At 71.3% G+C, this 20,460-nt stretch overlaps 2 protein-coding genes across 7 annotated transcripts; one reads left to right on the plus strand and one right to left on the minus strand.

Annotated features, from left to right (window-relative positions):
• The first annotated feature begins 342 nt into the window (after positions 1 to 342).
• Positions 343 to 16,419, plus strand: FMNL3 (formin like 3). 4 transcript variants are annotated; one of them, XM_068410387.1, is made up of 27 exons: positions 343 to 550; positions 2,577 to 2,660; positions 2,755 to 2,835; positions 2,951 to 3,027; positions 4,248 to 4,331; positions 5,480 to 5,632; positions 6,730 to 6,838; positions 6,922 to 6,998; positions 7,087 to 7,180; positions 8,077 to 8,151; positions 8,252 to 8,362; positions 8,443 to 8,592; positions 8,709 to 8,810; positions 8,892 to 9,144; positions 9,308 to 9,376; positions 9,607 to 9,731; positions 9,810 to 10,012; positions 11,282 to 11,516; positions 11,606 to 11,674; positions 12,157 to 12,237; positions 12,350 to 12,479; positions 13,385 to 13,545; positions 14,349 to 14,450; positions 14,552 to 14,641; positions 14,721 to 14,832; positions 14,920 to 15,018; positions 15,850 to 16,419. In XM_068410387.1, exons 1-26 carry the CDS (start codon positions 404 to 406, stop codon positions 15,009 to 15,011), a joined length of 3,066 nt encoding a protein of 1,021 aa, XP_068266488.1. In that variant the 5' UTR covers positions 343 to 403; the 3' UTR covers positions 15,012 to 15,018; positions 15,850 to 16,419. The 4 variants fall into 4 exon arrangements, with proteins under 4 accessions (XP_068266488.1, XP_068266491.1, XP_068266489.1 ...); XM_068410390.1 differs by having other exon boundaries at positions 8,446 to 8,592; XM_068410388.1 differs by having other exon boundaries at positions 2,954 to 3,027.
• A 1,547-nt stretch (positions 16,420 to 17,966) lies between these two features.
• On the minus strand, positions 17,967 to 20,190 carry ATG101 (autophagy related 101). Of its 3 annotated transcripts, none has more exons than XM_068410934.1 (3): positions 19,928 to 20,190; positions 18,926 to 19,199; positions 17,967 to 18,799 (listed from the first exon to the last, which is right to left on the minus strand). In XM_068410934.1, exons 1-3 carry the CDS (start codon positions 19,942 to 19,944, stop codon positions 18,395 to 18,397), a joined length of 696 nt encoding a protein of 231 aa, XP_068267035.1. In that variant the 5' UTR covers positions 19,945 to 20,190; the 3' UTR covers positions 17,967 to 18,394. The 3 variants fall into 3 exon arrangements, with proteins under 3 accessions (XP_068267035.1, XP_068267036.1, XP_068267038.1); XM_068410935.1 differs by having other exon boundaries at positions 19,843 to 19,928; XM_068410937.1 differs by lacking the exon at positions 19,928 to 20,190 and adding an exon at positions 19,838 to 19,922.
• Positions 20,191 to 20,460: the final 270 nt, after the last annotated feature.

Consider the following 20,460-nt stretch of genomic DNA (forward strand, 5'->3'; position numbering starts at 1 on the left):
CATTGGCCAACGCGCCGCGGAGGCCCGCCCTCCGCCTCGTTCTATTGGTCCGCTGCCACCACTAGGGGCGGGGCGGGGCGTGACGCTGCCGCAGCCCATTGGCGACCGGCCGCGCCCTAGCGCCGCCGTTGGCCAGGCGCCCCCTCCCCCGCATAGAACCGCGACGCTCATTGGTCGCCGTAACCGCGGCCGGACCAATCAGCACCTCCCGCTCCCTCGCTGCTGTTGGGCGCCCACTAGTGGCGCCGCCGCCCGCCCGCGCTTCGTGGCGCCCCCTGGCGGCTCCGCCGCGCAGCCCGGCGGGGCGGGGCCGGGCGGGGCGGGGCGGGGCCGGGAGGCGGCGGCGGCGGCCGGACGCGACGGGCTGAGCCTCCCCCGCCGCCCCCCGGTGCCTGGGCCGGGGATGGGGAACGTGGAGAGCGCGGACGGGGAGGCGCTGCCCCGGGGCCCGGGAGCGGCGGCGGCCCCGGGCGGGACCGGGCTGCTCGCCCCGGGCAAGATGCCGATGCCGGAGCCGTGCGAGCTGGAGGAGCGCTTCGCCCTGGTGCTGGTGAGACACCGACCCCCGCCGCGGCCCCCGCCGCCGCGCCCCGCCGGTTCCCGGTGCCTCCCCCACCCTCCCCCGGTTCCCGGTGCGCCCCACCCGGTGCGCTTCCCCCGTGCTCCGTCCCTGCTCCCGCTCCGCCCTTTCCCGGGACCCCTCCCGGGACCCCTCCCTGGCCGGACGCTCCCCGCCGCCGCGCTCCCCTCCCGGCGTCCGGCTGCGGGTGGGCGCCGCCGGGAACGGCACCGGCGCCCGGAGGAACCGGGGGCGGGGAGAGGGAGCGCCTGTGCCGGCGGGGATGGGCAGCGGCCGCGGGGCCGGGGGTAGCCCCGGGGTAAGCCAGTCCCGGGACAGCCCCGGGGGGTGACGCCACTCCCGGTGCCACCGGCGGGGGCCCCTTCAGCCCCGGGACTTTTTGCGCCGGGAAAGTCCCGTCGAGGCGGCGCACGGGGATGGGCGCGGGGGTCCCCGTGGGTACCGGGGGTCCCCGTGGGCGTGAGGTCCCCGTGGGCGCGGGTGCCCTGCGCTGTCCGCTGTCACACCGGGGCGGTGGCCGAGCCTGCGGTGCCGTCCCGTTACCGGGACCCGGCTCAGCGGTGACCCCCATCCCCACACCGTGCCCCCGGTGCCATCGGGGGCCACCGCGTCCCACCAGCGCCCGGCTCACGGCACGGTGGCCCCGCGGACCCCATCCCCGGTGCCGGCGCGGCGCTGGCTTTGTTTGGGGTGGGGACACCGGCCGGGACGCCATGGCCGGGTGACACCGGGGGGGGGGGACAGCGGCCCCCCGACGCCCGCCACCGCCATCCCGGTGGTGGCCCCGTAGCCAGCGGAAGCCGCATCCGGGCAGGAAATGCCGAACGTGGCCCCGTGGGGCTTTGGGAACCGGGAGGGTACCGGGGGGGGGGGTACCAGGACCTCCCGGTGTGGGACTGTCCTGCCGGTGGCGGGTGGGGCGGGTCGGGGGGACCCCCGGTGCCGCCACCCCCAAAATCCCCCCGTCGGCGTCACCATCCCAGTAGCCCCGGTAGCCCCCCCCGGTCCGCAGGGACCCTCCGGTGGTGGCGGGGGGGTCCCCGGTGTGGGGGTTGGTGGTGCTGGAGGAAATGCCCGACCGGGAGCGGCCCCGGTGCCGCCACAAAGGCAGGAAACCGGGCGGCGGGAGCCCGGCGGGGGCGGCCGCTCCTCGAAGCCCCCTCGGTGCCCCCCTGCCCGGGGGCCTCCGTCTGGTGGCGTGTCCTCCGCCCCGTCCCGTCCATCCCCGTGATTTTACCGTCGTGCCACGGTCGGACAAACGAGCGCGGCCCCGTGGGGAGGGAGGCACCGTGTCCCCGCCCCCGGGGCAGTTTTGGGGGGGGACCCTGCGGTGGCGGTGACGTCCCCTCTCCCGTGGGACCGTGTCCCCCCCCCCCCCCGCCCCTCCCTTGGCTCTGCCCCGGTTTCCTGCCGGGATGACCGGGGGGAAGGATAATTTTAGCTGCCGCGGGGCGGGTGGAGCGGCGGCACCTCCCGGTTGCGGCGGGGACCGGCTCTGGCTCATGGCACTGCCGGGGTGGCATCGCCCACCGGGGCGGCATCGCCCACCGGGGCAGCCCCAAGGCCACCCGGCGTCCCCGGTTCCCACCGTGGCATCCCCGTTTGTGCCCTCGGGGATGCCGGTGCCCCGGGGCCGCATCCTGCACCCGCGGTGCCCCGGTGAGCCGGGCACCAGTGCCGGGCTCTGCGCCGCGGTCGGAGGCTGCGGTTTGCCAGCGAGGAAGCGGGCACAGACAGGAGGTTTGGTGGTGGCTGGCGCTGGTGGCACTGCCATCCCCGCTGTCCCCGTGCCACGCGTGTGGCCCTGTGCCCACCGGTGCTCCCCAGTACCGGGGACCCTGGCTGTGCTGTGGGGCTGGGTGCCCTTGGGGGGGGGTCCTGGGTGCCCTCGGGGGGGGGTCCTGGGTGCCCTTGGGGGGGGGTCCTGGGTGTCCTTTGGGGGGGTCCTGGGTGCCCTCGGTGTCCCCCCGGGTGACACCGCCCCGTCTGTCCCCAGAGCTCCATGAACCTGCCCCCGGACAAAGCCCGGCTCCTGCGCCAGTACGACAACGAGAAGAAGTGGGACCTCATCTGCGACCAGGTTGGGGGGGCTGGGGGGGTCCTGGGGGGTCCTGGGGGGGGGGCTGTGCTGCTGTGACAATGTCACCAACCCCCCCTGTGTCCCCCCCCCCCAGGAGCGGTTCCAGGTGAAGAGCCCCCCCCACGCCTACATCCAGAAACTGCGCAGCTTCCTGGAGCCGGGGGTCACGCGGAAGGTGAGGGGCTGGGGGGGTCCTGGGGGGGCTCAGGGGGGGCTGAGGGGCCATGGGGGGGCTGTGGGGGGGCTGGGGCCCATGGGGGGGCTCGGCTCAGCACCCGCTCTGCCCCCAGAAGTTCAGGAGGAGGGTGCAGGAGTCGACCAAGGTCCTGCGCGAGCTGGAGATCAGCCTGAGGACGAACCACATCGGGTGAGTGGGGGGTCCTGGGGGGGGGGTTTGGGGTCCTGGGGGGGGGTTTTTGAGGTCCTGGGGTTTTTTTTTTGGGGTCCTGGGGGGGATTTTTGGGGTCCTGGGGGGGGGTTTGGGGTCCTGGGGGGGATTTTTGGGGTCCTGAGGGGGGCTGTGGGGTTCCAGGGGGGACTGTGGGGTCCTGGGGGATGCTGTGGGGTCCCAGGGGGGGTTGTGGGGTGTGGGGGGGTTATGGGGACCCAGGGGGGGTGCAGGGGGGTTGTGGGGTCCCGGGGGGGTCTCGGGGTCCCGGGCCCGGCCCCGCTGCAGCTGCAGGGGAAGCCGGAGGCGCTGCAGGAACTGGGCCGGTTCCTGCCCTGGCCGTGCCGCGGGCCGGCGGGTCCCGGGGGGGGCGGATGCCGCGGGCGGCCACGACGCCCCGTGCCAAGGAGCGTGGCCGGATCCTGCCCGGCTCCTCCCGGCACCGGGGGGGGGGCGCTCAGCCCTGGCCCCAACCCCGTACCAGCGCCTCGTCCCTCCGGGGTGGCTGGGGGGCACCGGGACGGTACCAGGGGCTGTGGGGCCATCACGGGGGGGTGCCCGTGTGCTCGGGGCGGCCCGTGCACGTGCCGGGCTGTGCCCCCGCCACGGCCTGGAAACGGCAACCGGGGACGGGAAACGGGCTGGGCCGAGCAGGAAAGGGGCTCAGTGGCCCCCCCCCAGCCCCTCCCCCGGCCCCTGAGCCCCCCCTGGCCATGGGCAGGGGCACAAGGACCCCCAGGGCTGCACAACCCCCCTGGGGGCACAGTGCTGCTGGGGGCAGCACCCTCTGCCCGTGCACGGACCCCCCCCGACACCCCCCCCGTGCCCCCCCACCCCTTGCACGCCCCCTGCCCTGCGCAGCACCTCACCCCTGCACCCTCGCACCCTCCCAGGGGGGCTGGGGCACCCCGAACCCCCCCACCCCGGGGTGCCCAGGGCTGGGGAGGGGGGGCGCGGCACCCAGCACCCAGCACCCAGCACCCCCCTCGCGCCCTCCCTGCCCTGCAGCCCGCAGATAAACCCGCCCCGGGGCTGGCACCGGCGATACCGGGGGGGCTGCAACCGCCGCCGGAGCCCCAGAGCGCCCCGTCACCCCGTCCCTGCACTGGGGGGCCCTGGGGTGGCAGGATCGTGTGCTGGGGGGCACAGAGGGGGTGTCCCCGGCTCCTGCGGGCCCTGATGGGTGCCCGGTGCTGTAGGTGGGTGCGCGAGTTCCTCAATGACGAGAACAAGGGGCTGGACGTGCTGGTGAACTACCTGTCCTTCGCCCAGTGCGCCGTCATGTGAGTGGGGTGCTGGGGGTCCCTGGGGTGCTGGGGGTCCCTGGGGTGTAGGGGGACCTGGAGTATAGGGTGTCCCCAGGGTGCAGGGGGTCCCCAGGGTGCTGGAGGACCTGGGGTGCAGGGGGTCCTGGGGGTGCTGGGGGTCACTGGGGTGCTGGGGGACCTGGAGTACAGGAGGTACCAGGGGTGCTGGGGGTCCCTGGGGTGCTGGGGGTCCCTGGGGTGCTGGGGGTCCCTGGGGTGTAGGGGGACCTGGATTGCAGGGGGTCCCCAGGGTGCCAGGGGACTTGAAGTACAGGGTGTCCTCGGAGTACAGGGGGGCCCGGGGCTGCTGGGGGTCCCTGGGGTGCTGGGGGTCCCTGGGGTGCTGGGGGACCTGGGGTGCTGGGGGTCCCCAGGGTGCAGGGGGTCCCCGGGGTGCTGGGGGTCCCTGGGGTGCTGGGAGACCCTAGGGTGCAGGGGGACTTGAAGTACAGGCGGTCTCCAGGGAGCTGGGGGTCACTGGGGTGCAGGGGGTCCCCAGGGTGCTGGGGGACTTGAAGTACAGGGGGGCCCGGGGCTGCTGGGGGTCCCTGGAGAGTTGGGGGTCACTGGGGTGCTGGGGGACCTGGAGTGCAGGGGGTCCCTGGGGTGCAGGGGGTCCCCAGGGTGCTGGGGGATCCTGGGGTGCTGAGGGACCTGGACTATAGGGTGTCCCCAGGGTGCTGGGGGTCATTGGGGTGCTGGGGGACCTGGGGTGCTGGGGGTCCCCAGGGTGCTGGGGGTCCCCAGGGTGCTGGGGGACCTGGGGTGCAGGGGGACCTGGGGTGCAGGGGCACTTGGAGTACAGGGTGTCCCCAGAGTACAGGGGGTCCCTGGGGTGCTGGGGGACGTGGGGTGTGGGGGGTCCTGGTGCCCCATGGCAGCTCCCTGCTGCGGCCCCATACGGGCACCGGCTGGCACACGGGACCCCCCCCCCCTTGGGGTGCCGAGGGACGCTCAGCCCCCTCCTGTCCCCCCCACCCCGGGCTGGGAACGGGGGGTGCCAGGGCCACCCTCGCGCCTCTCGCTGCCGCTGCCGCCCGCTTGCCGCGCTGGCTGTGCCGCCCCGCGCCCACGCCGTGACCCCCCCGTGCCCCTGTGCCCCCCCGCGCCCGTGTGCCCCCCAGGTTGGACTGCGAGGGCGCGGACGGCGCCGAGGACGGCGCGCTGGACAAGCTGCGCGCCTGGAGCAGGTCCATCGAGGACCTGCAGCCCCCCGGCGCCCTGCCAGCCCCCTTCGCCGGCGGCTTCGCCCGCTCTGCCCGCCACACCGCCCTACGGTACGTGCCGTGCCGTGCCCTGCATGCAGCGTGTGCCGTGCCAAGCACCGTCCTGCCGTGGTGTGTGCCAGGCCGGGTCCCATCCTGCCCTGTGCCATGCGCCACCCTGCCATGGCGTGTGCCATGTGCCATCATGGTATGTGCCATGCACTGTCCTGCCATGGCGTGTGCCAGGCCATCGTGGCATGTGCCATTGTGCCCTGTGCCATGCACCATCCTGCCACGGCGTGTGCCATCCTGCCATGTGCCATCCTGCCATAGCGTGTGCCATGCCATCGTAGCGTGTGCCATGTGCCATTGTGGCATGTGCTGTGCACCATCCTGCCATGGCGTGTGCCATAGTGGCGTGTGCCATGTGCCATCATGGCGTGTGCCATGCACCATCCTGCTATAGCATGTGCAGTGCCATTATGGCGTGTGCCCTGTGCCATGCACCGTCCTGCTGTGGCGTGTGCCATGCCATCATGGCGTGTGCCATGAACCATCCTGCCTGTGATGTGTGCCAGGCTGAGCACCATCCTGCCATGGCGTGTGCCATGTGCCATCATGCCCTGTGCCATGGTGCCATCATGCCCTGTGCCATGCACCGTCCTGCCATGTGCCATTGCGTGCCTGGCACACGCCATGCCATGTGCCAGCTGCCCTGTGCCGTGCCCCGTGTGCCAGGCCGTGCCTTGCCCGTGCCGTGCCCCGTGCCACGCGTGCCTCCTCCCGCGCTGCCTCTCGTGCCGTGTCCCCATCGCTCCGGCGCCGCCATCCCCCTCCTGCCCGTCCCCCGCTGCCACCACCGCTCGCCCCCGCTCTGCCTCTGCTCCCGTGCCCGGGGTAACGCGCCCCGTCTCTGCTTCCAGGGCCGGGCCCCCCCCCTCTGGCCGCTCTCTCTCCCCCCCCGCCTCGCCGCTCGCCCCCCGGGTAAGTACCGGCTGCCGGCGCCGGCCCGGGGCTCGCCGCGCCTTCGCTCCGTGTCTCCGCCAGCCTCTGTCCCTCTCGCCGCTTCTCTCTGCCTCTGCCCCCCCCGAACACCCCCCCCGTCCCCACCCCGGTCCCCCCCGGCGGTTCCCGAGGGTCCCCCTCACCGGTGCCCGTGTCCCCCCCAGCTATGGCACGCTGCCGAGCCGCAGGGCGCTGAAGAACTCGCGCCTGGTGAGCCAGAAGGACGACGTCCACCTCTGCATCATGTGTCTCCGGGCCATCATGAACTACCAGGTACCGTGTGGGGGGGACACACCGGTGCCACCGGTGCCACCGGTGCCACCGCTGCTCACGCTGTCCCCGCTCTGTGCCCACAGTACGGCTTCAACCTCGTCATGTCCCATCCCCACGCTGTTAATGAGATCGCCCTGAGCCTCAATAACAAGAACCCGAGGTAAGGGGTGGGGGGGGGGGGTCCTGGCACACACGGGGGGTCCCCGGTGCCCGCCGGGGGTGACGGTGCCACTGGTGCTGTGCCCCAGGACGAAGGCGCTGGTGCTGGAGCTGCTGGCAGCCGTGTGCCTGGTGAGGGGCGGCCACGAGATCATCCTGGCTGCCTTCGACAACTTCAAGGAGGTACTGGGGGGAGTGGGGCTGGGACTGGGGGGACTGGGGGGAACAGGGGCAGGCTGGGGTGGGGGCACTGGGGCACCAGGATCAGACTGGGATGGGGGCACTGGGGGCACCAGGATCAGGCTGGGATTGGGGACCAGGACCTGGCGAATGGAAGACCAGGGGGACACCAGGACCAGGCTGGGATGGAGGGGACTGGGGGGAGCAGGAGCAGGCTGCACTGGGGGCACTGGGATGGGGACCAGGACCTGGGGAGTGGAGGACCGGGGGGACACCAGGACCAGGCTGGGTTTGGGGGGAGCAGGAGCAGGCTGGGATGGAGGGGACTGGGGGGAGCAGGAGCAGACTGAGATGGGGACACTGGGGACACCAGGATCAGACTGGGATGGGAGCACTGGGGCACCACGATCAGACTGGGATGGGGGACCAAGACCTGGGGAATGGAGGACCGGGGGGACACCAGGACCAGGCTGGGATGGAGGGAACTGGGGGGAGCAGGAGCAGGCTGGGATGGAGGCACTGGGGACACCAGGATCAGACTGGGATGGGGGCACTGGGGACACCAGGATCAGACTGGGATGGGGGCACTGGGGACACCAGGATCAGACTGGGATGGGGGCACTGGGGCACCAGGATCAGACTGGGATGGAGGCACTGGGGCACCAGGATCAGACTGGGATTGGGGACCAGGACCTGGTGAATGGAGGACTGGGGGGACACCAGGACCAGGCTGGGACGGGGAGTCGAGCGCAGGGATGGGGGGGATCAGGGATGATGAGGCCAGGCTGGAACGGGGAGGGGGTCTGGGGGCACCAGGCCCAGGGTGGGATTAGGGGCCCAGGGGCTGGTGGCCGGGGGACCCCAAGGCGGGTTTAACCCCACGCCCGCTGCCCGCCCAGGTCTGCAAGGAGAAGCACCGCTTCGAGCGGCTCATGGACTACTTCCGCAACGAGGACACCAGCATGGACTTCATGGTGGGACAGGGGTGGGGTGGGGGGGTCTTTGGGGTGCTGGGGGGGGTCTGTGGGGTGCTGGCGGGGTGGGGGCTCCCGGTGACGCCAGCCGTGCCCGCAGGTCGCCTGCATGCAGTTCATCAACATCGTGGTGCACTCGGTGGAGGACATGAACTTCCGCGTCCACCTGCAGTACGAGTTCACCAAGCTGGGGCTGGAGGAGTTCCTGCAGGTATGGGGGGTTGAGGGGGGGGGGGTCTGGGGGGGCTCAGGGCCCCCTCCCCAGGCCTGACGCCGCCCCGGTGCCCGCAGAAGTCGAGGCACACGGAGAGCGAGAAGCTGCAGGTGCAGATCCAGGCGTACCTGGACAATGTCTTCGACGTGGGGGGGCTGCTGGAGGACGCCGAGACCAAGAACGTGGCGCTGGAGAAGGTGGAGGAGCTGGAGGAGCATCTGTCCCACGTACGTGATGGGTGGGGGGGACGTGGGGACGCTGCTGGTTCTGGGGTCTGGCGTGGTCAGCGGTGATGTGGGGGGGGTCCCCAAGCCGGTGTCACAGCCATGTCCCCCCCCGCCAGCTCACGGAGAAGCTTCTGGACCTGGAGAACGAGAACATGATGCGGGTGGCGGAGCTGGAGAAGCAGCTGCTGCAGCGGGACAAGGAGCTGGAGGCGGTGAAGGTGCGTGGGGGGCTGTGGGGGGGCTGTGGGGAGCGGGGTGGGGGTCCCGGTCCCCCCCAGCCTCACGCTGCCCGTCCCCAGGAGACCTGCGAGCACACGAGCCACCAGGTGCACACGCTGCGGCGCATCCTCAAGGAGAAGGACGAGGCTTTCCGGCGGCGCTACGGCCGCGAGCCCCCCCCCGTGCCCGGCGCCGAGCCCCCTCCCCAGCCCGAGCCCCGGCCCCCCGCCCCGGAGGAGACCCCGCGGCCCCCCGTCCTGCCCCCCGTGGAGGCTGCGCCCCCGCCGCCCCCCCCGCCGCCCCCCCTGCCGCCCCCCGCGCCCCCGCTCCCAGGTGAGGATGGAGGCGGGGGGGGTCCCAGGGGTGTCCCCAGGATATGGGGGGGGGGCTCCAAACCCGGGGTGTCCCTGGTGCTGGGCCACTCCCGAGGCTGAGGGGTCCCCGAAATGGGGCCACCCCCCCTGGGGCACGGCCTCACCCTCTCCCCGCTTCGCAGGCAAGTGCCCCCCGGCCCCGCCGCTGCCCGGGGCTTCGCCCTCCATCGCCCTCACCGTGGGGCTCTCGGGTAGGTGGGGAGGGCGTGGGGACCGTGGGGACTGGGACAGGGACAGGGAGGGCGTGGGGATGGTGGGGACAGGGGACAGGGGCAGGGTTGCAGGCACCAGGGTGTCGGGGTTGCAGTCGCCAAGGGACCACAGCACGGGGATGGGGTGGCCCAGGGGGTGGCGACAGCCTGGGGAGCGACGCGTGGGTGGCTCGGGGTGGGCACAGGCCCACTGCCCACCCTGCTGGCAGCCATCCGCATCAAGAAGCCCATCAAGACCAAGTTCCGGCTGCCCGTGTTCAACTGGACGGCGCTGAAGCCCAACCAGATCAGCGGGACGGTGTTCAGCGAGCTGGACGACGAGCGGGTGCTGGAGGTGAGCCCGAGCAGCTGGGTGGGTGCCACCCCCACCCTGATCCCCCCCCCACCACCCACCACCTCCTCGTCCCCCCAGGAGCTCGACCTGGAGCGCTTCGAGGAGCTCTTCAAGACCAAGGCGCAGGGGCCGGCCCTCGACCTCGTCTGCGCCAAGAGCAAGGCGGCGCAGAAGGCGGCCACCAAGGTGACGCTGCTGGAAGCCAACCGGGCCAAGAACCTGGCCATCACCCTGCGCAAGGCCGGCCGCAGCGCCGAGGAGATCTGCAGGGCCATCCACACGTACGCACCCTCCCCCTGCACCATGGGGGGCTGGAGCGGGGGCATGGGGGGGCTGGTGGGGTGCAGGGGGGGCTGACGGGGGTGCAGGGGGGCTGGTTGGGGTGTAGAGGGTCTGGCTGGGATTCAGGGGGGCTGGTTGGGGCGCAGGGGGGCCAGTTGAGGTGCAGGGGGTCCAGGCAGGGTGCAGGGGGGCTGGTTGGGGTGCAGGGGGGTCCAGGCAGGGTGCAGGGGGTCTGGCTGGGGTGCAGGGTGACTGGTTGGGGTGCAGAGGGGCCATACAGGGTGCTGGGAGTCCAGGCAGGGTGCAGGGGGTCTGGTTGGGGTGCAGGGGGCCAGGCAGGGTTCAAAGGGGCTGGTTGGGGTGCAGGGGGTCCAGGCAGGGTGCAGGGGGTCTGGTTGGGGTTCATGGGGCCAGGCAGGGTGCAGGGGGGCTGGTTGGGGTGCAGGGGGTCCAGGCAGGGTGCAGGGGGTCTGGTTGAGGTTCATGGGGCCAGGCAGGGTTCAAAGGGGCTGGTTGGGGTGCAGGGGGTCCAGGCAGGGTGCAGGGGGTCTGGTTGGGGTTCATGGGGCCAGGCAGGGTTCAAAGGGGCTGGTTGGGGTGCAGGGGGTCCAGGCAGGGCACAGGGGGTCTGGCTGGGGTGCAGGGTGACTGGTTGGGGTGCAGAGGGACCATACAGGGTGTTGGGAGTCCAGGCAGGGTGCAGGGGGTCTGGTTGGGGTGCAGGGGTCCAGGCAGGGTGCAGGGGGTCTGGCTGGGGTTCAGGGGGGCCAGGCAGGGTGCAGGGGGTCTGGTTGGGGTTCAGGGGGGCCAGGCAGGGCGCAGGGGGGCTGGTTGGGGTGCAGGGTGACTGGTTGGGGTGCAGAGGGGCCATACAGGGTGCTGGGAGTCCAGGCAGGGTGCAGGGGGTCTGGCAGGGTGCAGGGTGTCTGGTTGGGGTGCAGGGGGTCTGGTTGGGGTTCAGGGGGGCCAGGCAGGGTGCAGGGGGGCTGGCAGGAGTGCAGGGGGGCCAGGCAGGGTGCAGGGGGGCTGGTTGGGGTGCAGGGGTCCAGGCAGGGCGCAGGGGGTCTGGTTGGGGTTCAGGGGGGCTGGTTTGGGGTGCAGGGGACTGGTTTGGGGCGCAGGGGGTCTGGCTGGGGTGCAGGGTGACTGGTTGGGGTTCAGGGGGTCCAGGCAGGGTGCAGGGGGGCTGGCTGGGGTGCAGGGGTCCAGGCAGGGCGCAGGGGGTAGCCAGTCCCCGACGATGCGGGCTCTGTGGCGGGGGGGGTCAGGTTCGACCTGGCGACGCTGCCCGTGGACTTCGTGGAGTGCCTGGTGCGGTTCGTGCCGACGGAGGCGGAGGCGAAGGCGCTGCGGCGCTGGGAGCGGGAGCGGAAGCCGCTGGAGGAGCTGGCGGACGAGGACCGGTTCATGCTGCTCTTCAGCAAGGTGGAGCGGCTGCCGCAGCGCATGGCCATCATGGCCTTCCTGGGCAACTTCGGCGAGACCCTCCAGATGCTGACGCCGGTACGGAGCCGGGGAGGGGGCGGGGGGGGAGTGCACCCACCCGGGGGGCCCCACACCCCAGCTGAGACCCCCCTCGTGTCCCCCTGCAGCAGCTCAACGCCATCATCGCGGCCTCGGCCTCCGTCAAGTCCTCCCAGAAGCTGAAGCACATGTTGGAGGTGAGGGGGGGACACGTGGGGACCAGCTGGGGCAGGTCCTGCCCCCCATCCTTGCCAGAGCTGGGTGGGGGGGGGTCCTTGGTCCTCCCTGAGCCCCCATCCTTGCCGTAGCTCTGGGGGGGGGGTCCCGTGGGGGTCTTGGTCCTCCCTGACCCCCCATCCTTGCTGTAACTGGGTGGGGGGGGTCCTGTAGGGATCTTGTTCCTCCCTGACCCCCCATCCTTGCCATAGCTGGGTGGTGGGAGGGTCCCATGGGGGTCTTGGCCCTCCCTAACCCCCCCCCCATCCTTGCTATAGCTGGGCAGGGGGTTCCCATGGGGGTCTCAGTCCTCCCTGACCCCCCATCCTTGTTATAGCTGGGTGGGGGGGGATCCCATGGGGGTCTTGGTCCTCCCTGACCCCCCCCCATCCTTGCTGTAACTGGTTGGGGGGGGGTCCCATGGGGGTCTCACCCCCCCATCCCTCTGCTTTCCCCCCCCCAGATCATCTTGGCGCTGGGCAACTACATGAACAGCAGCAAACGCGGCGCCGTCTACGGCTTCAAACTGCAGAGCCTGGACCTGGTGGGCACCCCTGGACCCCCCCTCACCTTGCCCAGCTCCCTGGGACCACGTGGGGCTCCTGGGGGTCCCATCCTACAGCCCTGACCCCCCCCCTCCCCAAATCCCCCCCCAGCTCCTGGACACCAAGTCGACGGACAGGAAGATGACGCTGCTGCACTTCATCGCGCTCACGGTGCGGGAGAAGTTCCCCGAGCTGGCGACCTTCTGGCAGGAGCTGCACTTCGTCGAGAAGGCGGCCGCAGGTGCCCCCGCCGTGTCCCCACTGTGTCCCCAGGGGCTGTGGGGGGTCCCCTGACCCTGTTCCCCATGTCCCCCTGCCCCACACCCCCATCTCGGTGTCCCCAGGGGCTGTGGGGTGACCCTGTTCCCCGTGTCCCCACAGTGTCCCCCCTGGCTCGGTGTCCCCACGGGTTGTAGGGGGGTCCCTTGACCCCATTCCCCGTGTCCCCTCACTGTCCCCCCTCCCCGCACTCCCAGCTCGGTGTCCCCAGGGGCTGTGGGGGGGGTCCCTTGACCCCGTTCCCCGTGTCCCCACAGTGTCCCCCCCACACACACCCCCCCAGCTCGGTGTCCCCAGGGGCTGTGGGGGTCCCCTGACCCCGTTCCCCATGTCCCTGCAGTGTCCCCCCCCCAGGCTCGGAGTCCCCAGGGGCTGTGGGGTGACCCTGTCCCCTGTGTCCCCACCAGCTCGGTGTCCCCAGGGGCTGTGGGGGTCCCCTGACCCCATTCCCCATGTCCCCACAGTGTCCCCCCCAGCTCGGTGTCCCCAGGGGATGTGGGGTGACCCCGTCTCCCCTGTCCCCCCCAGCTTGGTGTCCCCAGGGGCTGTGGGGTGACCCTGTTCCCCGTGTCCCTGCCGTATGTCCCCCCCCGCCCCCGGCACCCTTGGCTCGGTGTCCCCACGGGCTGTGGGGGGTCCCCTGACCCCGTTCCCTGTGTCCCCACAGTGTCCCCCCCAGCTTGGTGTCCCCAGGGGCTGTGGGGTGTCCCCTGACCCTGTTCCCCATGTCCCCCTACCCCACACCCCCGGCTCAGTGTCCCCAGGGGCTGTGGGGTGACCCTGTCCCCCGTGTCCCCGCAGTGTCCCCCCCTTTCTCGGTGTCCCCAGGGGCTGGGGGGTGACGCCCTGTCCCCCGTGTCCCCGCAGTGTCCCTGGAGAACGTGCTGCTGGACGTGAAGGAGCTGGGCCGGGGCATGGAGCTGCTGCGGCGCGAGTGCGGGCTGCACGAGAGCGGGGTGCTGCGCGCCTTCCTGGCCGGCAGCGAGGGGCAGCTCGAGCGGCTGCAGCGGGACGCACGGACGGCCGAGGTGAGGGGGGGGGCAGCTGGGCACGGCCTGGGCACGCCTTGGCACACGCACCTGGCTTTGCACGCTCCTCGTGTGCTCCTTGTCACACACACGTGGCTTTGCACGCTCCTCGTGCACGCCTGGTTTGCTCCTTGTGCACGCCCATTGTGCACACCTGCCCTTGCACAGCCCTCGTGCATGCCTTGTCGTGCACACGTGGCTTTGCACACTCGTCGTGCACACCTGGCTTAGCTCACTCCTCGTGCACTCCTGGCGTGCTTCTTGTGCACACCTGCCATGCACACTCCTCGTGCACTCCTTGTCACGCACACCTTACTTTGCTCACTCCTCATGCACACCTGGCTTGCTTCGTGTGCTCCTCGTGCACGCCTTCCCTTGCACACCCATCATGCACACCTGGCTTTCCATGGCCCTCGTGCACGCCTGGCTTCATGTGCTCCTTGTGCACACCTGTTGTGCACGCCTGGCTTTTCACAGCCCTCGTCATCCACACGTGGCTTTGCTTATTCCTCGTGCACACCTGGCTTTGCACGCTCCTCGTGCACTCCTTGTCGTGCACACCTTACTTTGCACGCTCCTCGTGCACGCCTGGCTTTCCATGGCCCTTGTGCACTCCTGGCTTGCTTCATGTGCTCCTTGTGCACACCTGCCCTTGCACACCCCTCATGCACACCTGGCTTAGCTCACTCCTCGTGCACGCCTGGCTTGCTTCGCCTGCTCCTCGTGCTCGCCTGCCCTTGCACACCCCTCGTGCCGGGAGGCCCCGGGAGGTCCCCGTGGTGACGTCCCCGTGCCCCCCCCAGGACGCCTACACCGCCGTGGTGCGGTATTTCGGCGAGAGCCCCAAGACCACCCCCCCGTCCGTTTTCTTCCCGGTCTTCGTGCGCTTCATCCGCTCCTACAAGGTGAGGAGGGGGCCGGGAGGGGACACGGGGGGCTGGTGACACGCGGGGTTGGTGACACGGGGGGGTTGGTGACACCGGGAGCTGTCCCCTCGCCCCGGCAGGACGCGGAGCAGGAGAACGAGCTGCGGAAGAAGCAGGAGGAGGTGATGCGGGAGAAGCTGCTGGCGCAGGAGGCCAAGAAGCAGGAGAAGGTGAGCGTGGGGGGGGGCTTGGGGGGGGACACGGAGGGGACACCTGTGTCCCCAACCTGCCCCTTTCCCCCCTTTGCAGCGGAACAAGTGGCAGCAGCAGGAGCTGATCGCGGAGCTGCGGCGGCGCCAGGCCAAGGACCATCGCCCCGTCTACGAGGGCAAGGACGGCACCATCGAGGACATCATCACCGGTACGGCCCCCCTGTGTCCCCCCCGGGCAGAGGGGGGTGACAGCCCCCCCGTGTCCCCCCCACCAACCCACCCGTGCCCCCCTGCAGCGCTGAAGAGCGTCCCCTTCACCGCCCGCACCGCCAAGCGCGGCTCCCGCTTCTTCTGCGACCCGGCCCACCACGACGAGTCCAGCTGTTAGCCCCCAGGTACGGCCCGCGGGCCCGGGACCACCGGGACCCCCCCGGGACCCCCCCGGGACCCCCTGGCACCCCCCCAGCCCTGCACGCCCCCTCCTGCATGTCATCACCCCAGGGTGCCCAGCACCCCCCCCAAGCTCCTTGGAGAGGAGCAGGGTCCTGGGGTGGGATCCCAGTGCAAGGCTGGATCCCAGTACAGGGTCCCAGTACAGGATCCCAGTACAGGATCCCGGTGCAAGGCTGGATCCCAGTTCAGAATCACAGTGCTAGTCTGGGTGCTGGCACAGGATCCCAGTACAGGGTCCCAGTACAGGATCCCAGCACAGGATCCCAGTATACGATCCCAGTACAGGATCACAGTGCAAGTCTGGGTGCTGGCACAGGATCCCAGTATAGGATCCCAGTACAGGATCCCAGCACAGGATCCTGGTGCAAGGCTGGATCCCAGCACAGGATCCTAGTACAGGATCCCAGTATAGGATCCCAGTACAGGATCCCAGCACAGGATCCTGGTGCAAGGCTGGATCCCAGCACAGGATCCTAGTACAGGATCCCAGTACAGGATCCCAGTGCAAGTCTGGGTGCTGGTACAGGATCCTGGCACAGGATCCCAGTATAGGATCCCAGTACAGGATCCCGGTGCAAGGCTCGATCCCAGCACAAGCTCCCAGCACAGGATCCCAGTGTGATACCGGATCCCAGTGCTGGGTGCTGGTGCAATACTGGATCCCAGGGCAGGGTCCCAGTACGAGGCTGGGTCCCAGCCCCGTGCCTGGAGCTGCCTCGGCCCCGCTGGGGTCACCCCGGACCCTCCCCCTGACCGTGTCCCTTTGTCCCCAGCCCGCAGGAGGAGCCGTAGCCCAGCGCGGGGGGGGGACGCTGGGACGGCCCCGGGGCTGCCTCAGTTTCCCCTCCTCACCCCGCTCTGCCCCACGGGGCCGAGGTGGGGGGTCCGTCCTGCCCCGGGCGCTGCGCGGTGACAGCCGGTGCCACCGTCCTCGCCTGGGCTCGCAGCTGGGGTCCCCGTCCCCCCTCCCACCTTGCGGGGGGGGAACGGCCCAGCCCCCCCCAGTCTACCCACAGCAGAGGCCAAATCCTGCGGCGGGGGCCCAGCGGCGGCGGCTGACCCATGGGGTGCCCCCTCCCCAGCGGGGGCCCCTCGGTGCCGTTGTGGGGGGGTGTCACCACCCCGGAGCCCCCATCCCACCGCGGGGACCACAGCCCCCCCCCCCCCCGTGCCGCGCTCGTCACTTTGACCACTGCTGGGAACACTAATTGCCAAAACAAGGGACCAAAGCCAGGCCGGGGCGGGGGGAAGGGGTGGCAGGATGGTGCCCCCCGCCCTGGACCCCCCCCCCCCGACCCCCCCCCAGTGACTTTTTGTACATGTGAAATATATGGAGTCTTTTATGGGGCGCTGCCTGCTTGGGGGGGGGTGGGGGCAGAGGGGACCCCCCCACGCCAGGGTCTGTGTCCTGGGGCTGGGTGGGGGCAGAGGGACCCCCCCATGCCGGGGTCCATGGCCTGGGGCTCGGGGGGGGCTGTGCAGGGACCAGCACCTTAAGCAGGGCTTGGGGGCGGCGTTATTAAAGCTGTGGGATTAAGGGGGGGCACGACCCACTTTGGGGTCCAGCCACCCTCTGGGGTGGCCCCGCTTCACCCCACTGCCAGCAGCCGTGGGGAACTGGGAGCAGCTTAGGGCTGGGGTGGGGGGGCTGCAAGAGGGGCAGGATGGGGCCGTGGACCCCCACGAGCAGGGGGGCTGGGGCAGGATGCGGCCATCGCGTCTCTGCCAGCAGCGGAGGAGGGTGATGGGGCCACCGCAGCCCCCCGAGAAGGGCAGGGGGGGTTTGGGGGGGCAGGGGGGGTTTGGGGGGGGCAGGAGGGGTTTTGGGGGGGGCAGGAGGGGGCCCTGGCACGGCCGCTGGGGGGGTACGAGGGAACAGAGGGGCAGGACGCAGCCCCCAGCCCCTCCCCGGGCGGCGCCTGCCTCACCAGCCCAGGGATTAGCCCTGAAACAGGGAATAAAAGTTTCCCCTAATCCTCCCGGGGGGGATTACCGGCGCCGCCGCCGCGCCCAGGGCCCGATCCGGTGCCCCCGTGGCCGGATCCAGCCCCGGCCCCAGCACTGGCCCCCGCAGCCGCTCCACTGGCCCCCGTTGCCTTTTAATCCATCCGTACGAGCCGGGGAGGCCGCAGCCCCCTGCGCTGTCCCGCTCCGTCCCCAAGTGCCATCGAAGATGCTGCGGGCAAAGACGCTGCTGTCTGTCCATCCATCCGTCTGTCTGTCCATCCGTGGCCGGTCCCTACGCCCCCTCGGCCGCCCCCTCGGCCTGCTGGGACGGCCGCCGCTCCGCCGGGGCTGCCGCCAGCCCCTCCGCCTGCAGCAGCAGGTTGCAGCCGAGGAAGAGGACGGCGACGGTGACGGCGAGGCAGAGCACCAGGACCACGGCGATCTGGGCGGCCTCGGCCCCCCGGGCCCCCCCGGCCTGAGTGCTGGCGTTCATCTCCTCTTCCTCCTCCTCCTCCTCCTCTTCCTCCCGGGAGCGGAGTGCGGGCGCGCAGGGCGGTGGCGGGTTGGTGACAGACGGGGAGGGTTTAAGTGATGTCAGGCACCGTCCCGGCCCCCGCGCAGCCCCCCTCGCCCTGCTGAGAAGCTGGTGCCCAGCAGATGCCCCCCCCCGGGGCAGGGGGAAGCAGCTTTGCCCCGCCTTGGTGCTGTGGAGGGGTGCAGAGCCCTGCAGGGAAGGGGGGTGGCCCCGTCCCCTCCCCTGGGGGCTGCCCCACTCGCGGTAGCGCTCCCCGGGGTGGGCAGCACTGACCCAGCCCCCCCATCCCACCGCCTCTCCCCACATGGCACGGGGATGTGGTGGGGACCCCAGCTCAGCCTTGGCACCCCCTTCTCTCCCCTCCCACCACCCCTGGCCCCATGGACAGCCCGGGGGGGACCACGCTCCTCCTGAACAGAGAAATCCTTTATTTCTGCCCCCGAGCAGGCAGCGAGCTCGTCCGCGGCCCCGCAGGGAAGCGGCGCAGCCCCAGGGAGGGGGGGGACAGGGCTTGGACGCCATCCCCCTGCCGTGCTGATCCCGGGCCACGAGCCCAGCGCCGAGCCGGTGCCAGAGCCGCACGTGCCACCCAGCAGCTCTTGCCCCAAGGACTCATCACCCCCCAGCCGAGCTGGGAGCCACCGAGCCGGTTCTCCAAGACACAAACCAAACCAGCAGCAACCCCCAGTTCAGGGCCAGGCCGAGCCCAGCTCCTCGCAGAGGCTTTTTGGAGGAGGAGAGGAAGGATCCAAGCAGAGACGCTGTCCCAAAGAGCCGGGGGCTGTGCCAGAAAGGTGCCATCACACGGGGCGAACCTGCCTCGGTGGCACCCGGCCCTACAGAGCCAGCGTGTCCTTGATGAGCCGGCGCATGGTGGTGGTGACCGAGGTGCCCAGGGAGTCCGTGATCTGGTAGGAGATCTTGTACAGGTAGGGCTGCACGTCCTTCAGGCTGGTGTCGAAGACGTTGTCCACCTCCGACTGGGTGGGCATCTTGGGCAGGTACTCGTGGCGGTTCATCACCTCCACGATGTTGATGATCTTCTCGCAGAGCTTCTCGCCCACCTTCTCCCGGCAGATCTGCCGCTCCTGCTCGTTAGCCAGGTTCACCACGTTCACCTTGATGGTCCACAGCTCCCAGGGGATGCACTCGTCCGAGAAGGGCCAGCGTGACTTCTTCTTCTGGTAGAACTCCAGGGAGATCTGCCCCATCCCGTCGCTGCCCGAGCTGCGCAGGGCGTCCTGCCGAGAGAGCACGTGGCCCCGCTCAGGGGGGGCCAGGGACCCGCCTTCCCCTCGTGGCCAAGGGCACGGCCCAGCCCGCGGGTTTTTAAGCTCCCACTTTCATCCCTGTCGGCTCTCCCTTACCTTGAACTCCCCGACGGCCTTGCGCAGGGCCCGGTCCAGCTCCTCGGAGGAGACGCGGACGTAGGCGAAGTCGATGAAGTCGCAGTCCACGTCCTGGGTGCCCACGGTGCCGATGGAGTAGGTGCCCTCCTTCTTGTAGTGGAACTTGCCGGTGCTGCGGTGCAGCAGGACGGTGTGGAGCACGGCCAGCATGGCCTCCTCCACCTGCCGCCCCTCCACCGACACCTCCAGCACCTCCGCGCGGCAGTTCATGGCGGGGGCGCGGCGGCGGGTGCTGCGGGGGAAGAAGGGTGTTGGGGGGGGGTTAATTGTGCCCCTGCTTGGCTAACAGCCCCCCCACCACCCCCTTTACCCAACCCCCGGGGACCCTGATGTCCCAGTGTGTGCCCTCCCCACCCTGCAGGGACCCAGCTGTCCTGGGCTGGCCCCCTCACACCCCACAGGGACCCACAGCCCCCCCCCCACCTCGCAGGGGCCCAGGGGTCCCGGGACAGGCCCCCCAGTGCCCCACAGGGACCCAGACATCCCGGTACCCCCCCCCCCCCGACCCCACAGGGGCCCAGGGGTCCCAATTCGGGCCCCCTAATACCCTACACGGGCCCAGGGGTCCCGCTACAGCCCCCCCACACCTCGCAGGGGCCCAGGGGTCCCGATCTGGGCCCCCCAGTGCCCCACAGGGACCCAGACATCCCGGTATCCCTCCCCCCCGACCCCACAGGGGCCCAGAGGTCCCAATTCGGGCCCCCCAATACCCCACAGGGACCCAGACGTCCCAGTAACCCCCCCCCCGGACCCCACAGGGGCCCAGACGTCCCGGTCCGGGCCCCCCCACACCCCACTCCCTTCCGGAGAGCCCCAGGCGCCCCTTAGCCCCGAGGGCCCCGGTCCCCCCCGGCCCCCAGTTGCCCCCACCTCACCCCCGAGGGTCCCGGCCTCCCCTCCCGGGGTCCCGGGGTCCCGGTCCCGGTCCCGGCCTGCCCCCCCGCCGCCGCCCGCACCCACCGCCAGGGCCCGACCATCAGACTGCGGGGAGGAGGGAAGTGGAGCAGCCCATCTACGTAGGGGGAAGGCCAGGACACACCACCTACAGAAACGGCGACGCCTCCCTGGGCAGTAGCCGTGTTTCCTCAATCTACACCTATTTCCATTAACTCTGTGCCCACCGATACCGTTCCCTACTGCTGTGCGGCCCCGGGAGCGGAATCCACGTGCCCGTTCCCCTCCTCGCGCTCCCCCGCACCGCCACCCGCTTGGTTTGTTCCGGCGCCACAGAGATGCGCCTCCCGCGGCGCAGAGCGGCTCACTTCCTCGGGGAGCGCCTGGGCGCACAGCGCCCCCCCTGGGCTGGAGGCTCCGCGGCGGTACTGCAGCGGGGCTGGGGGTCCGGTGACCCCCGGTGACCCCCGGTGACCCCCGCGGTGCCACGGCCCGGGACGGGGGGGACACGGCACCGGGGGGACGTACAGGGGGGCAGGGGCCATGGGGCTACCAGGATGTGGGAGGCACCAGTGTGGGGACATGGGGAAAGGGGGGAC

This window comes from Nyctibius grandis, chromosome 11 (assembly GCF_013368605.1).
Source record: "Nyctibius grandis isolate bNycGra1 chromosome 11, bNycGra1.pri, whole genome shotgun sequence".
Lineage (NCBI taxonomy): Eukaryota > Metazoa > Chordata > Aves > Nyctibiiformes > Nyctibiidae > Nyctibius > Nyctibius grandis.

What these genes read in the sequence shown, in the direction of transcription:
- FMNL3 (XM_068410387.1), top strand. Translation starts at nt 404, where the DNA reads ATGGGGAACGTGGAGAGCGCGGACGGGGAGGCGCTGCCCCGGGGCCCG. An exon ending in GGCTGGAGGAGTTCCTGCAG is followed by an intron (nt 8,363 to 8,442) that starts GTATGGGGGGTT and finishes CGGTGCCCGCAG; the next exon opens with AAGTCGAGGCACACGGAGAG. An exon ending in GCTTCATCCGCTCCTACAAG is followed by an intron (nt 14,451 to 14,551) that starts GTGAGGAGGGGG and finishes TCGCCCCGGCAG; the next exon opens with GACGCGGAGCAGGAGAACGA.
- ATG101 (XM_068410934.1), bottom strand. An exon ending in AGGCCGTCGGGGAGTTCAAG is followed by an intron (nt 18,800 to 18,925) that starts GTAAGGGAGAGC and finishes CTCTCTCGGCAG; the next exon opens with GACGCCCTGCGCAGCTCGGG.